The sequence below is a fragment of the Hyla sarda genome, chromosome 4 (assembly GCF_029499605.1).
Source record: "Hyla sarda isolate aHylSar1 chromosome 4, aHylSar1.hap1, whole genome shotgun sequence".
Lineage (NCBI taxonomy): Eukaryota > Metazoa > Chordata > Amphibia > Anura > Hylidae > Hyla > Hyla sarda.
Window position 1 is genome coordinate 370,602,262 of NC_079192.1, and position 14,353 is coordinate 370,616,614.

The following is a 14,353-nucleotide window of genomic DNA, read 5'->3' on the forward strand; positions in this document are numbered from 1 at the left end:
GCTGCACTGGAAAACATAATTTAGAATGTTTCTTAGTTATGGGATTTGGCCATTCTTTATTGAGCAAAATACCAGGTTGTGACCTCTCCACTCTTTACAATAGGCTTTGGAGAGCCGCAGCTTGTACTAGAGCCAGCACATTACTTCTCATATCACAGCTGGACAGGAAGTAGTTGCCAGCAATAAACCAGTAGCTAAGGCTATTGGGCAGTGGCCATGAGTGTTAACCTTTATGGGGGCTGCATGGAACAGGAACAGATGGTTCTAAGTCCCCAATTATATGGTGAGGCTTCACAAATTAACTAAAAGTGTAGAATAAAGGAAACTTTTTCTTAGTACCACCTATTTGTAATAATCTTTTAAAGCGTACCTGTCATATCACAGAGAACAAAAAATGTTACTCACTAGGTCATGCAAATTTTTTTATGTTTTTTTATGTCTAGCTTCTATATTTGGCTCACAAATCCCTCTGTTCTGGTGCTCACTCATTCTGACATCCACTGCTCAGGAAGAGGCATGTCCGCGGCAACCACTGAGCCCGCCGTCACCATGCATTCTCTTCCTCCCTGAGTCTGCTGTGCTGGGTGCCTTAATTTAATCACTGCAGGCTGCTGTTTACACCCCCCCCCCCTCTGTTTTTAGAAAGTCTAATAGACAGGACAGGAGTAAGCTCAGAGGAGTACTAGTCTGCCCTCATTCTGGAGTTTGTCTCAGCCTGTTTTTCAGCTGGGACAAGGATTATGCTGAAGCCGGACTGGATTATGTTGTGGATGGTATCAGGATCCCTAGTGGACTTATTACTGTTTTGCCAAGATGTACAACAATTCAAAAATGGCAAAAATGCAGATTTTTGGTCAAAGCACATCCCAGAAAAATATTGAATAAAAAGTGATCAAAAAGCCAGACCTGAAAATACACACAGTACAACTGGAAATTAAAATTTGTGGTGCTAATAAATCCTAATACAGTTCTGTAGGTTGCAAAAAAAGTTATAGGGGTCAGAACTAGAGATGAGCGAACTTACAGTAAATTCGATTCGTCACGAACTTCTCAGCTCGGCGGTTGCTGACTTTTCCTGCATAAATTAGTTCAGTTTTCCGGTGCTCCGGTGGGCTGGAAAAGGTGGATACAGTCCTAGGAAAGAGTCTCCTAGGACTGTATCCACCTTTTCCAGCCCACGGGAGCACCTGAAAGCTGAACTAATTTATGCAGGATAAGTCATCAACTTTGCTGCTATTCCTGTGAAACACCTAAAGGGTTAACACACTTATTGAATGTAATTTTGAATACTTTGAGGGGTGCAGTTTTTATAAAAAAAAAGTGTGAAAATTTTGTGAAAAATTAGAAAATTGCTGCTGAACTTTGAAGCCCTCTGATGTCTTCCAAAAGTAAAAACATGTCAACTTTATGATGCAAACATAATGTAGACATATTGTATATGTGAAGCAATATATAATTTATTTGGGATGTCCGTTTTCCTTTATAAGCAGAGAGTTACAAAGTAAAAAAAAAAAAGCAAAATTTTCATTACATTTTGGAGTCTTTCAGCAAGAAATAATGCAAGTATCGACCAAAAATTTTCTATTAACATGAAGTAGAATATGTCACGAAAAAACAATCTCTGAATCAGAATGAAAAGTAAAAGCATCCCAGAGTTATTAATGCTTAAAGGCACAGTCGTCAGATTTGCAAAAAGGTTTGCGTCCTTAAGGGGTTAATGCAGTGCTTCCCAACCAGGGCGCCTCCAGCTGTTGTAAAACTACAACTCCCAGCATGCCTGGAGACCCAAAAGCCGGAGGCACTCTAGTTGGAAAACACTTACCTAATGTGTCCAATGCAGGTGGCCACTGCCTAGGCCAGTGTTTCCCAACCAGGGTGCCTCCAGCTGTTGCAAAACTACAACTCCCAGCATGCCCAGGCAGCTGCTGGGAGTTGTATTTTTGTAACAGCTGGAGGCACCCTGGTTGGGAAACACTGGCCTAGATAGTTGCTCTTATACATTTATAACTGATTTCTGCTATTGTGCAGCACTGCCAGTAATAGTACACATTACCAGAGGCTTCTTATGGAGCATATACAAGCGGATTACTGCAGCACACTGCTAGCACTAAGATATATGTGAAATATAACATGTTTTACATTGCTATACTGGCATAGATAAAATAGAGGTTCTTAGCTTACCATTTTTCCAAATAGTGAATACCATCCCACCATAAGGTGACCTCATTTGAGATGGACCCTACACTATAGATATGCCTCTCTTGGGCTAGCACTAAGCCTTCAGATCCAGCTATTCCCTACTTAAAATTATTTAGTGGAATGGGTGGAGTGCACGAACTAAGATTGAGGCAGCTGCTTATTTATAATTATTCATTTTTATAAATTTTTACATTTTTTCTTTTAGCAATTGTTTAATGCACATAAAAAATCTTTTTGATATGTGCAGCAATTTCCAAAGGATAGGGGATAAGATGCCTGATCACGGGAGTCCCGCCGCTGGGGACCCCCGGGATCTTGCAAGCGGCACCCCGTTTGTAATCAGTCCCCGGAGCGTGTTTGCTCCGGGTCTGATTACCGACGACCACAGGGCCGACGGTGTGTGACGTCACGCCTCCGCCCCCGTGTGAAGTCACGCTCCGCCCCTCAATGCAAGTCTATGGGAGGGGGCGGGACAGCTATCACGCCCCCTCCCGTAGGCTTGCATTGTAATTAAAACTAATTTTTGCTATTGAACTCCTTATGGTAAATTTGAAAAAAATCTTTCTAATGTACTTAGTAGTTTTCTATGTTCAATTTGTGTTTAAAAAAGCTGCCACTAGGTGTCTTCCCTACTTGTCAAGAGCACATTTCCCCCCCATCTCTTGCACAGGCTTTGGACTCCTGCTGGCTGGTAGAAGTCCAAAATCAGGAAATGCAGTCTGGAGTGCTGAGGGGGGGGGGGGGTGCAGCCTTGGCCAATCATAGCTCATCTCACACTGACCTGCTATGGGCTGTGTGTAGCAGAGTGCAGGAAGAAGTTCTCCCCTGTATGGCTTCACATGATGTCACAGCCTGCTGGGGAACACCCCTTCCCAGTCTGTGAATCTGTCTGAGACTGAGCAGAAAATACAGAGCAATATCAAGGTAGAAAAATAAAGGCAGTGAGTTTATGTGGTTTATCATGATGGGAGCAGTGAACTGGAAGGATTATAAAATGTAAGATCATGACCGGTACTCTTTAACCCCTTAACGATGCAGGATTTAAATGTACTTCCTGGTGAGCTGGTACTTAACGAACCAGGACGTACATTTACATCCTATGCATAACCGCGATCATCGGAGCGATGCTTGTGTCATGCGCGGCAGGTCCCTGCTGCTGATAGCAGCCAGGGACCCGCCCGTAATGCTGGACATCCGCGATCGCGCGGATGTCCGCCATTAACCCCTCAGATGCCGTGATCAATACAGATCACGGCATCTGCAGCATTGCGGTACTTTGAATGGATGATCGGATCGCCCGCAGCACTGCCGCGGCGATCCGGTCATCCAACATGGCAGTCGGAGGTCCCCTCACCTGCCTCTGCTAACTTCCATGGGTCTTCTGCTCTGGTCTGCGATAAGAGTGGGTAAGTTCAGAGCTAGAGATTTCATGCAAGGGCGAACTTGGGTGTCAAGGGAACAATTGATGGAAACGAGTGACCCGCGTCCACTGGGCTACTGGAGAGCGATCCAGTTGTGGCATTTTATGTCAGCCCTTGACGTCCCCCAGATGGATGGGAACCATTTAACTAGAATGGAACGTATGTGTACAGAGGAAGGTCACCTGAGGCATGCGGTATCAAAAATTTATGGAGTGTTGAAGTCTCCCCCAGACATGGAGCCCTTAGGGCCCTTATTAAAATGGGAATCTGATTTACAGATCTCGTTGAATGAGGAGCAGAGAAGGAAAATTTTTATCTTGATACATCAAACGAGTATCTGCTCACGATTTCAAGAGGCTGGATATAAGATAATGACTCGATGGTATAGGGTCCCTACGCGTCTTCATGCCATATGACCAGAGGTGAATCCCTCCTGTTGGACATGTGGGGAGGAGGAGGGCTCTTTTTTACAAATTTTTTGGAGTTGTCCCCGTCTAAAGATATTTTGGGATGAGGTAACGCAAAGTTGTAGAAGTATCTCTGGAGCGACAGTGGATTTTACACCTGCTCTGTTTCTATTACATCATTGTGAACTTCCAATTAAAATATAGAAGAATTCCTTACTTAGCTTTTTGATTATGGCTGCAAGAGCATGCATACCTATCTTGTGGAAGAAGACTACGGCCCCAACATTGGGGCTGTGGTTTTCTAAAGTGAATGATTTGAGGTTAATGGAAGAGTTGACCGCAGGTATTAGAGGGACAGAGACTCAAGTCTACAGTACATGGCGGCCGTGGAGGGAGTTCTGTAAGTCTTTAGAATACAGGAATATAATGGGAAACATGAGTGAAGATGAATCCTGATCCGAAGGAAGAATTGAGGTTGGATTGAGGTGGGGGCTCTCTCTTTTTTAAATTTTTTTTTTTGGTAAGTGGAAGCATTAGGGGGGGGGGGGGGGGGGGGGGAATGGGGAGGGAGGGGTAGGGGATATGAAGGGAAGGATTATGTAGGGGAGAGGGGGCAGAGGGTGGTTCTTATCCCGAGGCAAGAATAGATTAGGAGATATAGAGAGGGGTCAGGGGTGTTTATCAGCATTTTGTCGGATGTATATGGGTAATCATATGTTGACGAAGACTCCTGATTTTCTCTTTGTTGTATTAAGTTATGATTTATATTTGTGTTGTTATGGAATGTTGATAAGGGGGAGGCCATCTTGGCCAATGTACCCCTCCCCCCCCCCCCCCCCCCCCGTCTGATCTTTTTTTTAAACTCTTTATTTATATTTTAAAGAAAAAAAAGGATCACCGATAATACTGATCAATGCTATATCCTAAGCATAGCACTGAACAGTTTTATCAATTGAATCATTGCTATAAATAGTCCCCTATGGGGACTATTAAAGTGTAAAAATAAAAGTTAAAAAAGTGAAAAAAATTTGAAAAACACCCTCCCCCAATAAAAACGTAAATTGTCCCATTTTCCCTATTTCACCCCCAAAAAGTGTAATATATATATATATATATATATATATATATATATATATATATATATATATATTATACTTTATATACATATTTGGTATCCCAGCATGTGTAAATATCCCAACTATTAAAATAAAATGTTAATGATACCGTACGGTGAACAGTTTGAACATTAAAAAAATTATTTAAAAAAAAACGCGACTTATACCGCCACTTATACGAAAAAATGAAAAAGTTATAGGTTTTCAAAATAGGGAGATTTTAAGCGTACTAATTTGGTTAAACAGTTTGCAAATTTTTTTTTTTTAAGCACAACAGTAATAGTATGTTATCATGGGTATCGTTTTAATCGTATTGACCCAAAGAATAAAGAACACGTAATTTTTACCGTAAATTGTACGGCGGGAAAACGAAACCTTCCAAAATTTGCAAAATTGAGGTTTTCTTTTTAATTTCCCCACACAAATAATATTTTTTGCTTGCGCCATACATTTTATGGTAAAGTGAGTGATGGCATTAGGGCTGCATTCACACCACGTTTTTGCAATACAGTTCCCGTATACGTTTTCTATGTGAAAACCGTGTGGAACCGTATTGTAAAACTTATGCATTGACTCTCCATTGAAAACCATATGCCAAAAGATGCATCAGGTTGTGTCCGTTTTGCATCCAGTATGGTTTTGTAAGGTTTTTTTCCTGTACCCAAAACCGTAGTCTACCACGGTTTTAGGTCCGGTTGAAAAACTGTATTAAACCGTATATGTTTTTTTTTTTTAACATGGGAGTCCATGGGAACCGTAGAGAACTGTATGTGCGTACGGTTCCATCCGGTTTTTACCATACGGTTTTTGACTTTGCACAGTTTTTTTTTCTTGGAATTTCAATCAAACAAGTGAAACTTTATTCAAAATGGAGTGAAAAGTTAAAAACGTATAAGTTTTTATGTTAAAAAATGGATGCAACCGGATGTCATTTTTCAAACCGTATACGGTTTTTAACTGTATACGGGTTAAAATTTGTACACACGTTTTGATACAGTTTAGTCAGGTTTTGAGGAATCCGTTATTCCTCAAAAACCTGATACGGGAACTGTATTGCAAAAACGTGGTGTGAACCCAGCCTTACAACGGACAACTGGTCACGCAAAAAACAAGCCCTCATTCTAGTCTGTGGATGAAAAAATAAGAGTTATGATTTTTTGAAGGTGAGTAGGAAAAACGAAAACGTAAAAATACAATTGTCCTTAATGTAAATTCTAGATCAGTATTTCCCTATCATTGAGACTCCAGTTGTTGCAAAACTCCAGCATGGGAGTTGCAACAGCTGGAGGCACACTGGATGGGAAATACTGCTGTAGAGCAGTGGTCTCCAAACTACACCTCCCAGATGTTGCAAAACTAACTCTGCTGGCACCTCTGCTTCTCTCAGGAACTGTCCAGAGTAAGTGCAGATCCCCATAGCAAACCTCTAATGCTTTAGACAATTTCAAGCAGAGTTATCAGCAGAGAGCACTGTTGTCAGAAAGAAAAGAACAAGTCAACTTCAGTAGCTGATAACTACTGGTAGGATTAAGATTTTTTAATAGAAGTAATTTACAAATATGTTTAACTTTCTGGAGCCAGTTGAGATATATATATATATGTGTGTGTGTGTGTGTGTATATATATAGATAGAGAGATAGAGATAGAGAGAGAGATATAGATAACATTTTCTTGCAATATCCCTTTAAGGCGTTTGTCCAAGCTTTTCTTCCTTGCTTTGAAAATTATAATAATTTAAATGGTGTTTCCCAGTATCTGTTATACATGCGTACATATACATTTTTTTCTTCTTTGATAAGATGCAGCATTATCTTGCAGCACTTAAAATGAGTTATTCTTCTTTTACAGCTATTACTGCAATGTCTGTGACTGCGTAGTGAAAGATTCAATCAACTTCTTGGACCACATCAATGGCAAAAAACGTAAGTCAATCGAATAGATCTTTTGTTTGGAACCTGTGCTGTCCTCCACTTGTACTTCCCTTCCTTGTCCTGCAGGTGGCAGCAGTGTCTTTTGACATCTATAAGATATTTTCTCGGTCAGTTTGTTAATGTATCAGGCAAACTCTCATCACTGCACATATTGCTCCTGGGCTTTGTGCCTCGCCCCCGTTATTTTTGGCTTCTGAGTTTCTTGGTCAACTAGCATTGCATGTTTTGTTGCAAAACTAAAATTTCTAGGCCAAAATAAAGTAAACTGGATTAGTTTAAAATTTACCATAGAACATAGTAACCTGTATCAGCCTGTCAGTTGTGTGCCCTCTGTTCACTAAAGAGCCAGGGGAATGGCATCTTTATCACCCAGGCAAAATTGGCACTTTCTGTGCAAAATCCATGTCTATTCTTAGTTGAAAGTGGCACTAAATCTGCTTAAAGGGGTACTCCACTGGCCATCCTTTGGAACTAAATGCTCTGAATGTATTCCCGCTGCGGTGGTCGGCCACACCCCTCATGATATCACGGCCATGCCCCCTCAATGTAAGTGTATGCGAGGGGGGGGGGTTGTCCCCCCCCCCCATAGACTTACAATGAGGGGGCGTGGTCGTGACATCACGAGGGGCGAGGCCGGCCACTGCATGACAAAAACAGCGTTCAGAACATATAGTTCTGAACACTGGCCAGTGGAGTACCCCTTTAAAGCCTACGTCCAGAGTTGTGAGCCCGTGCAATCTTCAGATGTAAGCCTCACTGTTCAGTACAGTTTGTGAGGTAACCGTACCATGCTTGGCAAAGGTCCATTCATCAGAAGAAAGCTTATGCATGGAACTTCGCTGATCGGGGTATTTTTGCCACAGCAGCCATATTGTCCAGCACTGCCTGTGTCTGGCCATGCTGGGGCTGAAGCTAGTATGTGCTCTTTGGACTTGCACTTTTTAAAAAGTGTCCCATGATTTTATGATTTTTAATTTAAATCTGAGCTGTAGTGTAGCTTATTGCCACATTCACAGTTGGGGTAGCCCCATTGGGTGCCATATCCAAAATTGCAATGCAAAAACTGTATCGAGAAGGGAGGAAGACATTAAAGGGGTATTCCAGGAATTTCTTTTATTTGACTATGCTACAGGGGCTGTAAAGTTATGTGGTTTTCACCCCAATATTTATTTTTTACCAGCATACAAAATGACTGTTGTCTCAGATTTTTCCCAGGTTGCAATGCGGCCGAGACCTGACTCACTAGTCAGCTGATGACAGGGAGCCTATCTGCTTCAATGGGTGGAGAGATCGCTTGGTAGGAGAGAGATCTAATGCAACAGCTCTATGCACCCTGATTAAAAACTGCAGGTCTTTTGAATGGATGCAGCTCATTTATGTTTCAATGGGTGATGTGTGGGAGGGAGGAAAATGGAATTATGGGATTTGTAGGCAAAAGAAGAAAACTCATACAGGAAATACCAGTTGACAAAAAGCTAGCCACAGTGTTATGGTAATCTCATGACATAGCCATTTAGCCCCAAGACAAGCGCAGATCCTTCCTATTACTGTCTATTACTGTCTGCCAGGTATGTACTAAAATCACCTTATGGTGGGTAACACCTTTAACCATGTAAACCCCACCCAGGTGGTGTATATCTCCTGCTCACTAGCAAATACATTTTGTTGGTCTCTAATGGGACCATTTCATAAGCCTGTGTTCACATCATATTTATGGTTTCATATAAGTTTTGCAGTTGCTTTAAAAAAAAAAAAAAAATAAAAAACACTCCTGGTGAAATGCCAAATCTATTGAATGGCAATTGTTCAACTGACTAATCCCAATAGACTCCTAATGCCTTCAGCCTTGTTGAATGTTGGTATAATCCCCTCCATAGAGTAATGTGTAGTCAACTATGCTTTTTCCATACATAAAAGGGGAGAATTCATCAAAACTTATGTAGAGGAAAAGTCGACCAGTTGCCTATAGCAACCAATGTGATCGCTTCTTTCATTTTTGAAAAGGCCTTGAGAAGCAATCTGATTGCTCTGGGCAACTGGTCAACTTTTCCTCAGCACAGGTCTTGATGAATCTCCCCAAAAATTCCTAAAACATAGGAGCTGATAGATGACCCTAAACCACTGTATGCTTGTATAGATATTAATATCCAAGCCTTCCGTCATAGAAGTATACTCTATTATCTCCACCAGATATGGATGCCTCAAATGAGATGGTAACAGAGTGTTCTAAATCTAAAAGATGGCTACTCCAAATAAGAATAGCATATCTAGAACCAGACAAAACTCCTGTGGGGGCCTCGTGACTATCAGTTAAAGCATTAATAAATGGGCATGTTGTCTTCATGCTACAACTTTAGTGGGCACCTTAGAAGGTGTTATTCAGGAATAATAAAACAGAGCTAATTTCTTCTAAAAACAGCAACACACCTGTCCTCAGGTTGGGTATAGTATTACAACTTCTCTCCATTCACTTGAGTGGAACTGAGCTGCAATACCAAACACAACCTAAGGACAGGTGTGGTGCTGTTTTGGGAAGAACTCTTTGTTTTTTTCTAATCCTAGATATTTTCTTTAAAGTGTATTGTTTTTTTTTAAAGTGGTGTCTCTTAGATAAAAACTTCCAGACTCTTATCTTCTGTGGTGTTTTAGTATAGCCTTGTCTTTTTTAATATTATTATTATTATTTATTTTTTTTTTTTTACTTTTCTACCTTTTGACCAACTCCTTAGTGATCAGACCTCCTACATCAATATATATTTTTTTTTTATATTACATTTTCTCTAAAAGCCTGGAAAAAGTCACATTTTATTTTCCTTTCCATTTCATGTATGCTAAATATAATTACGCTGTTTCTAAGTTAGTTGCGTGCCACCCACTGATACAGCGGAGGAATGCGTTCTGTTTTTTTGATGTAGAAATGCTAGAATGTAATCTTTTGACTCTCTCAAGCTGCAGTCAGGGATGGTAATAACAACAAATGAATTGCTTCCATTAAAACATGTTGAATTTCTATTATGGTATTTTGGCTACGGGTGTAAATTCAGCAGAATAGGTGGCTATAAATGCAGATTACCAGATCTATCAGGTCAATACCATTTTTATTTAACAGGGGTATGTGAAGAAATAGAGCCATATGAAGTGCTTTATGGTGTAACATTAATTTTCCGTCTCCTCGAATTCTCATTACAGAGTTCCCTGCTCATAGCGGCATCACTAAACCTAGAATATGCAGAAAAAATAAAAACCCTCCCAGCAGTTATCAACTTAATCGCTTCTTTTTTTCCCCTATTTTGTCTTTTATATTAAAATTAAAGAAGCACTTTGTCATACAGCGCCATTTGTTTCATTCCAGCACAGCCACATATTTGAGTTTCTTTTCTGTAACTTGTTCATGTGATCACCACTGAAAAAGACTTGGGGGTACTGGTGGACAGCAAACTCCACTTTAGTGCTCAGTGCCAGGCAGCGGCTGCCAAGGCTAACAAAGCCATGGGATGTATTGAGGTGCATAGAGGATTGTGACAAGAACATAATTTGGCCTCTGTATAAATCATTAGTCAGACCACATATAGAGTATTGTGTCCAATTCTGGGCATCTCTATATAGGAAGGACATGGCTGAACTGGAGAGGGTGCAGAGGAGGGCGACAAAGATAAATAATGGTATGGGACGATTACAGGACCAAGACAGGTTATCGGGCTTGGGATTATTTAGTTTGGAGAAATGATGTCTTAGGGTCGATCTGATTACAATGTACAAATATATGAAGGGACAGTACAGAGATCTTTCTAGTGATCTTTTATACCTAGACTGGTAACCATGACAAGGGGATATCTTCTACATCTAGAGGAGAGAAAGTTTCACCATGATAACACACAGATATTCTTTACTGTAAGAGCAGTGAGACTATGGAACTCTCTGCCGCCTGATGTGGCATGATGACACTTAAAGGGGTACTCCTCCCCTAGACTTCTTATACCCTATCCAAAGGATAGGGGATAAGATGTCTGATCGCGGGGGTCCCGCAGCTGGGTATCTCTTCTGCGGCACCCCAGACAATGCGGTGCACGGAGCAAACTTCACTTCGTGCTGGATGACTGGCGATGCGGGGCGGAAGCTTGTGACGTCACGGCCATGCCCTGCCATAGACTTGCATTAAGGGGGCGTGCCCGTGGCATCACGAATGGTGTGCGGCCGTGACATCACGACCCTCCGCAGATCGCAGGTGTTTCCAGCAGCGGGAGCCTCACAATCAGACATTGTATCCCCTATCCTTTGGATAGGGTATAAGATGTCTAGGGGTGGAGTACTACTTTTAATGTGTCAGAGGAAGTCTGTCCTGGGTCAGCTGACTTCCTATGAACTACAGGATGACTTTACTTATAACTAATAACTATTCTAATAACTATTAGATCCCTCCCCTCCCTGCTTTTGCTATCTCTATGAGACCAGGTATATAGCATTTATCTACCTCTCTGAAGCTGTAGTCACACATTGCATTTTTTTTTTCTTTCTAATGTATGTATCGAGAACCGCGGCAAACAAAGTGCGATTTTAAAAACCAGAAGACTTAAGATGCTCATAAGAGATCTCCATTTTGATTATGGCAATAAAATCACTTTAAATAAGAAAATGCATCAAAGCTGAGTGAACTCCAGCATTAGCAGCAGAATTAGATGACCAGTTGCAGTGATCAAACACCACACCCAAAAGCCATTTAAAATGTAGGCAGCATTATCAAGTGATTTTAGTGATGGGTTTCTATCCAATTTGGAGCTTAAAGGGGTATTCCGGACAAAAAACATTTTATCCCCTATCCAAAGGATAAGGGATAAGATGTCTGATCGCGGGAGGCCCGCCGCTGGGACCCCCCCCCCCCCGCAATCTCCCTACAGCACCTGCGTCTCCAGTTTCGTAAACCTCTGTGTTTCCGGGACTGGGGATGTTACGTCACGCCACGCCCCCTCCATTCATGTTGGCCCCCGCGATCAGACATCTTATCCCCTATCCTTTGGATAGGGCATAAAATGTTTTTAGCCGGAATACCCCTTTTAATAAATGCCTGCCACATCAGCTAAAATAGGTGAGCACTAGGCATGCACATGAACCTCTCCATTATCCTCTAATATTAGCCTATGCTGCCCTATATAAGCACAAAAAAATTATAATTTTTTTACCGGAGTGCTTCATTAAAGGGGTTGTTGAGAATCTAAAAAAAAATATAGTCTAGCAGCAGGAACTGTGATTCCTGCCATAGTGCTGAGATTGTGCTGGTCCCTGATCTGTGTTTACTTTGCTTCAGCAATGACATCCTGATCACTGGCCCCAGCAATCTTGGGCCATACATGTGATTGGCTGCAGTGGTCTCATTGATGTATATGATGTCATCACTGTAGATAAGTAAACAAAGACTTTCTGGCACCATCGGCACAGTAGTGCTGAATGCTGCTGGGGATTTAAAGAGACACTGTCAGTATGAAAAACTTTATATTTGGTAGTACTACTGATAAGATGACTTTTTTAAATATACCGTACATTTATTTAAAAAAATGTTTTTCAATTTTACACAAAAATCGAAAATTTAAATAGACACCCATAGTGGTCATGTCTTTATGCAGACTACTCTGTATTTTTCAGCATAGTGGATACCGGCTGTAAAGCATGTTGGTATCCAGTATAGGAAGTCACCATTGCACCACTGCAGCCTTCAGTTGTCCCTAAACTACAACACTGCTGCTCCAGCTGTTGCAATGCAAAACTACAACTCCCAGCATGCTTGAACAGCCAAAGCTTTCGGACTCCTGAATGACAAAGAAGCTGATCAGACATTCAGGAGTCCATGAAAGCTGAATGACGCATAGTGACAGCTATGTTGATTAGCATCCAGCTTTAGAAAGAAAATAAGCATAAAAACTACTGTGCAGTGATTTGCAGACTGCCAGGCCGCTCCCAGACTCGCAGCAGATGAGTCATCACAGTGAGGGAGAGAGATGGACACGCCCCCTCCATAAGGAAGAACAAAAAGCAAGTGAGCAACATATAAAGGCTACTTGTAAAGCATATATAGGTCCTAGACACATACATTTAATTATATGTACATGATCAGGAATTAGGTACTGAGTGACATAACTTTTTTTTTTTTTTTTTTTGTACTATGACAGGTATGCTTTAAAAGTAGTCTGTCGACTTTTTACCAGGTACGAAGCTTTAGACACCAGTAGATAGATCATATGGAGATAAACCTAACCATACATTTGTTTCTTCTGACGGTTGTTTGTAAACTTTTTTTTTCCTGTGCTACAATCCATACATCAATGAAAGGGGTGGAAATAGAGAAACAAAGGTATGGTTAGTTTGTTCTCTAAATTACCTATCCATCAATATCTGTAGCTGTGTACCTGGCATGGAGCTGATAGATGGCCTTTTGCAGGTGTCTAATGTTTTTTTTTTTTATTTATTAAAAATTTTTGTCTAATCACATTTCCCACTCACCTTTATTTAACTCCCAGACACCATTTTTAAAACTGCTAAATATATTAAAGAATTGCTCCCTGTGTCCCAGGAGAGAGACCGTGTCCCTCACAGCCCTAGTTGCAGAAAAAGCCTCTCCTGTGCTCTGCCTGCAATAGTCCTATCCATTTAGCTAAACCATGCCCCCCTTTTCAAATTGTACTTATTTGTGTAGCAGTGATCCCTTGCATTATTGCCTGTCTGTGTTACACTCTCATGCAATGACTTTGACCTAGTTGGCAGATACATATGGTAGATCTGGGGGCCTTTCATATTACCCTGACCCATGAAAACTTTTGATGTGTTTTTTTCTTTTTTTTTTTTTTTTTCTTCCATAACTTACACTAACACTTTGAGGGTTTAAGATCAGTACCAGCAAACAAAAAAGAGATTTGTATTTGTAATACAAAAGGCTTCTGTGTGGCATCGCTAACAGATACACCAGTAAAAAAAAATCACAGGTATTGGGGGATGGATCCAATCACTGGAGTAGTCCGGAGGTGCTAGGGCAATGATATACAATAGGGGTACTCCGCCCCTAGACATCTTATCCCCTATCCAAAGAATAGGGTATAAGATGTCTGATAACTTAGGGTCCTGCCGCTGGGGACCCCCGCAATCTCCCTGATGCACCCGGCGTTTGTTTAGAGCGTCTGGTGCAGCGCCGAAGACTTGTGAAGCCGCTTGTGAAGTCACGGCCACGCCCCCTCAATGCAAGTCTCCCATAGACTTGCATTGAGGGGCGTGGCCGTGACATCATGAGCGGGGCA

The 14,353-nt window shown here is 41.3% G+C and overlaps 1 protein-coding gene across 1 annotated transcript in view; it reads left to right on the forward strand.

Annotated features, from left to right (window-relative positions):
• The window catches only part of ZMAT2 (zinc finger matrin-type 2), a 57,051-nt gene that overhangs the window by 28,196 nt on the left and 14,502 nt on the right, over positions 1–14,353 (forward strand). The window contains exon 4 of the mRNA XM_056516739.1: positions 6,991–7,064. Coding sequence (XP_056372714.1) covers positions 6,991–7,064 — 74 coding nt within the window. The remainder of the gene's footprint in view (positions 1–6,990; positions 7,065–14,353) is intronic.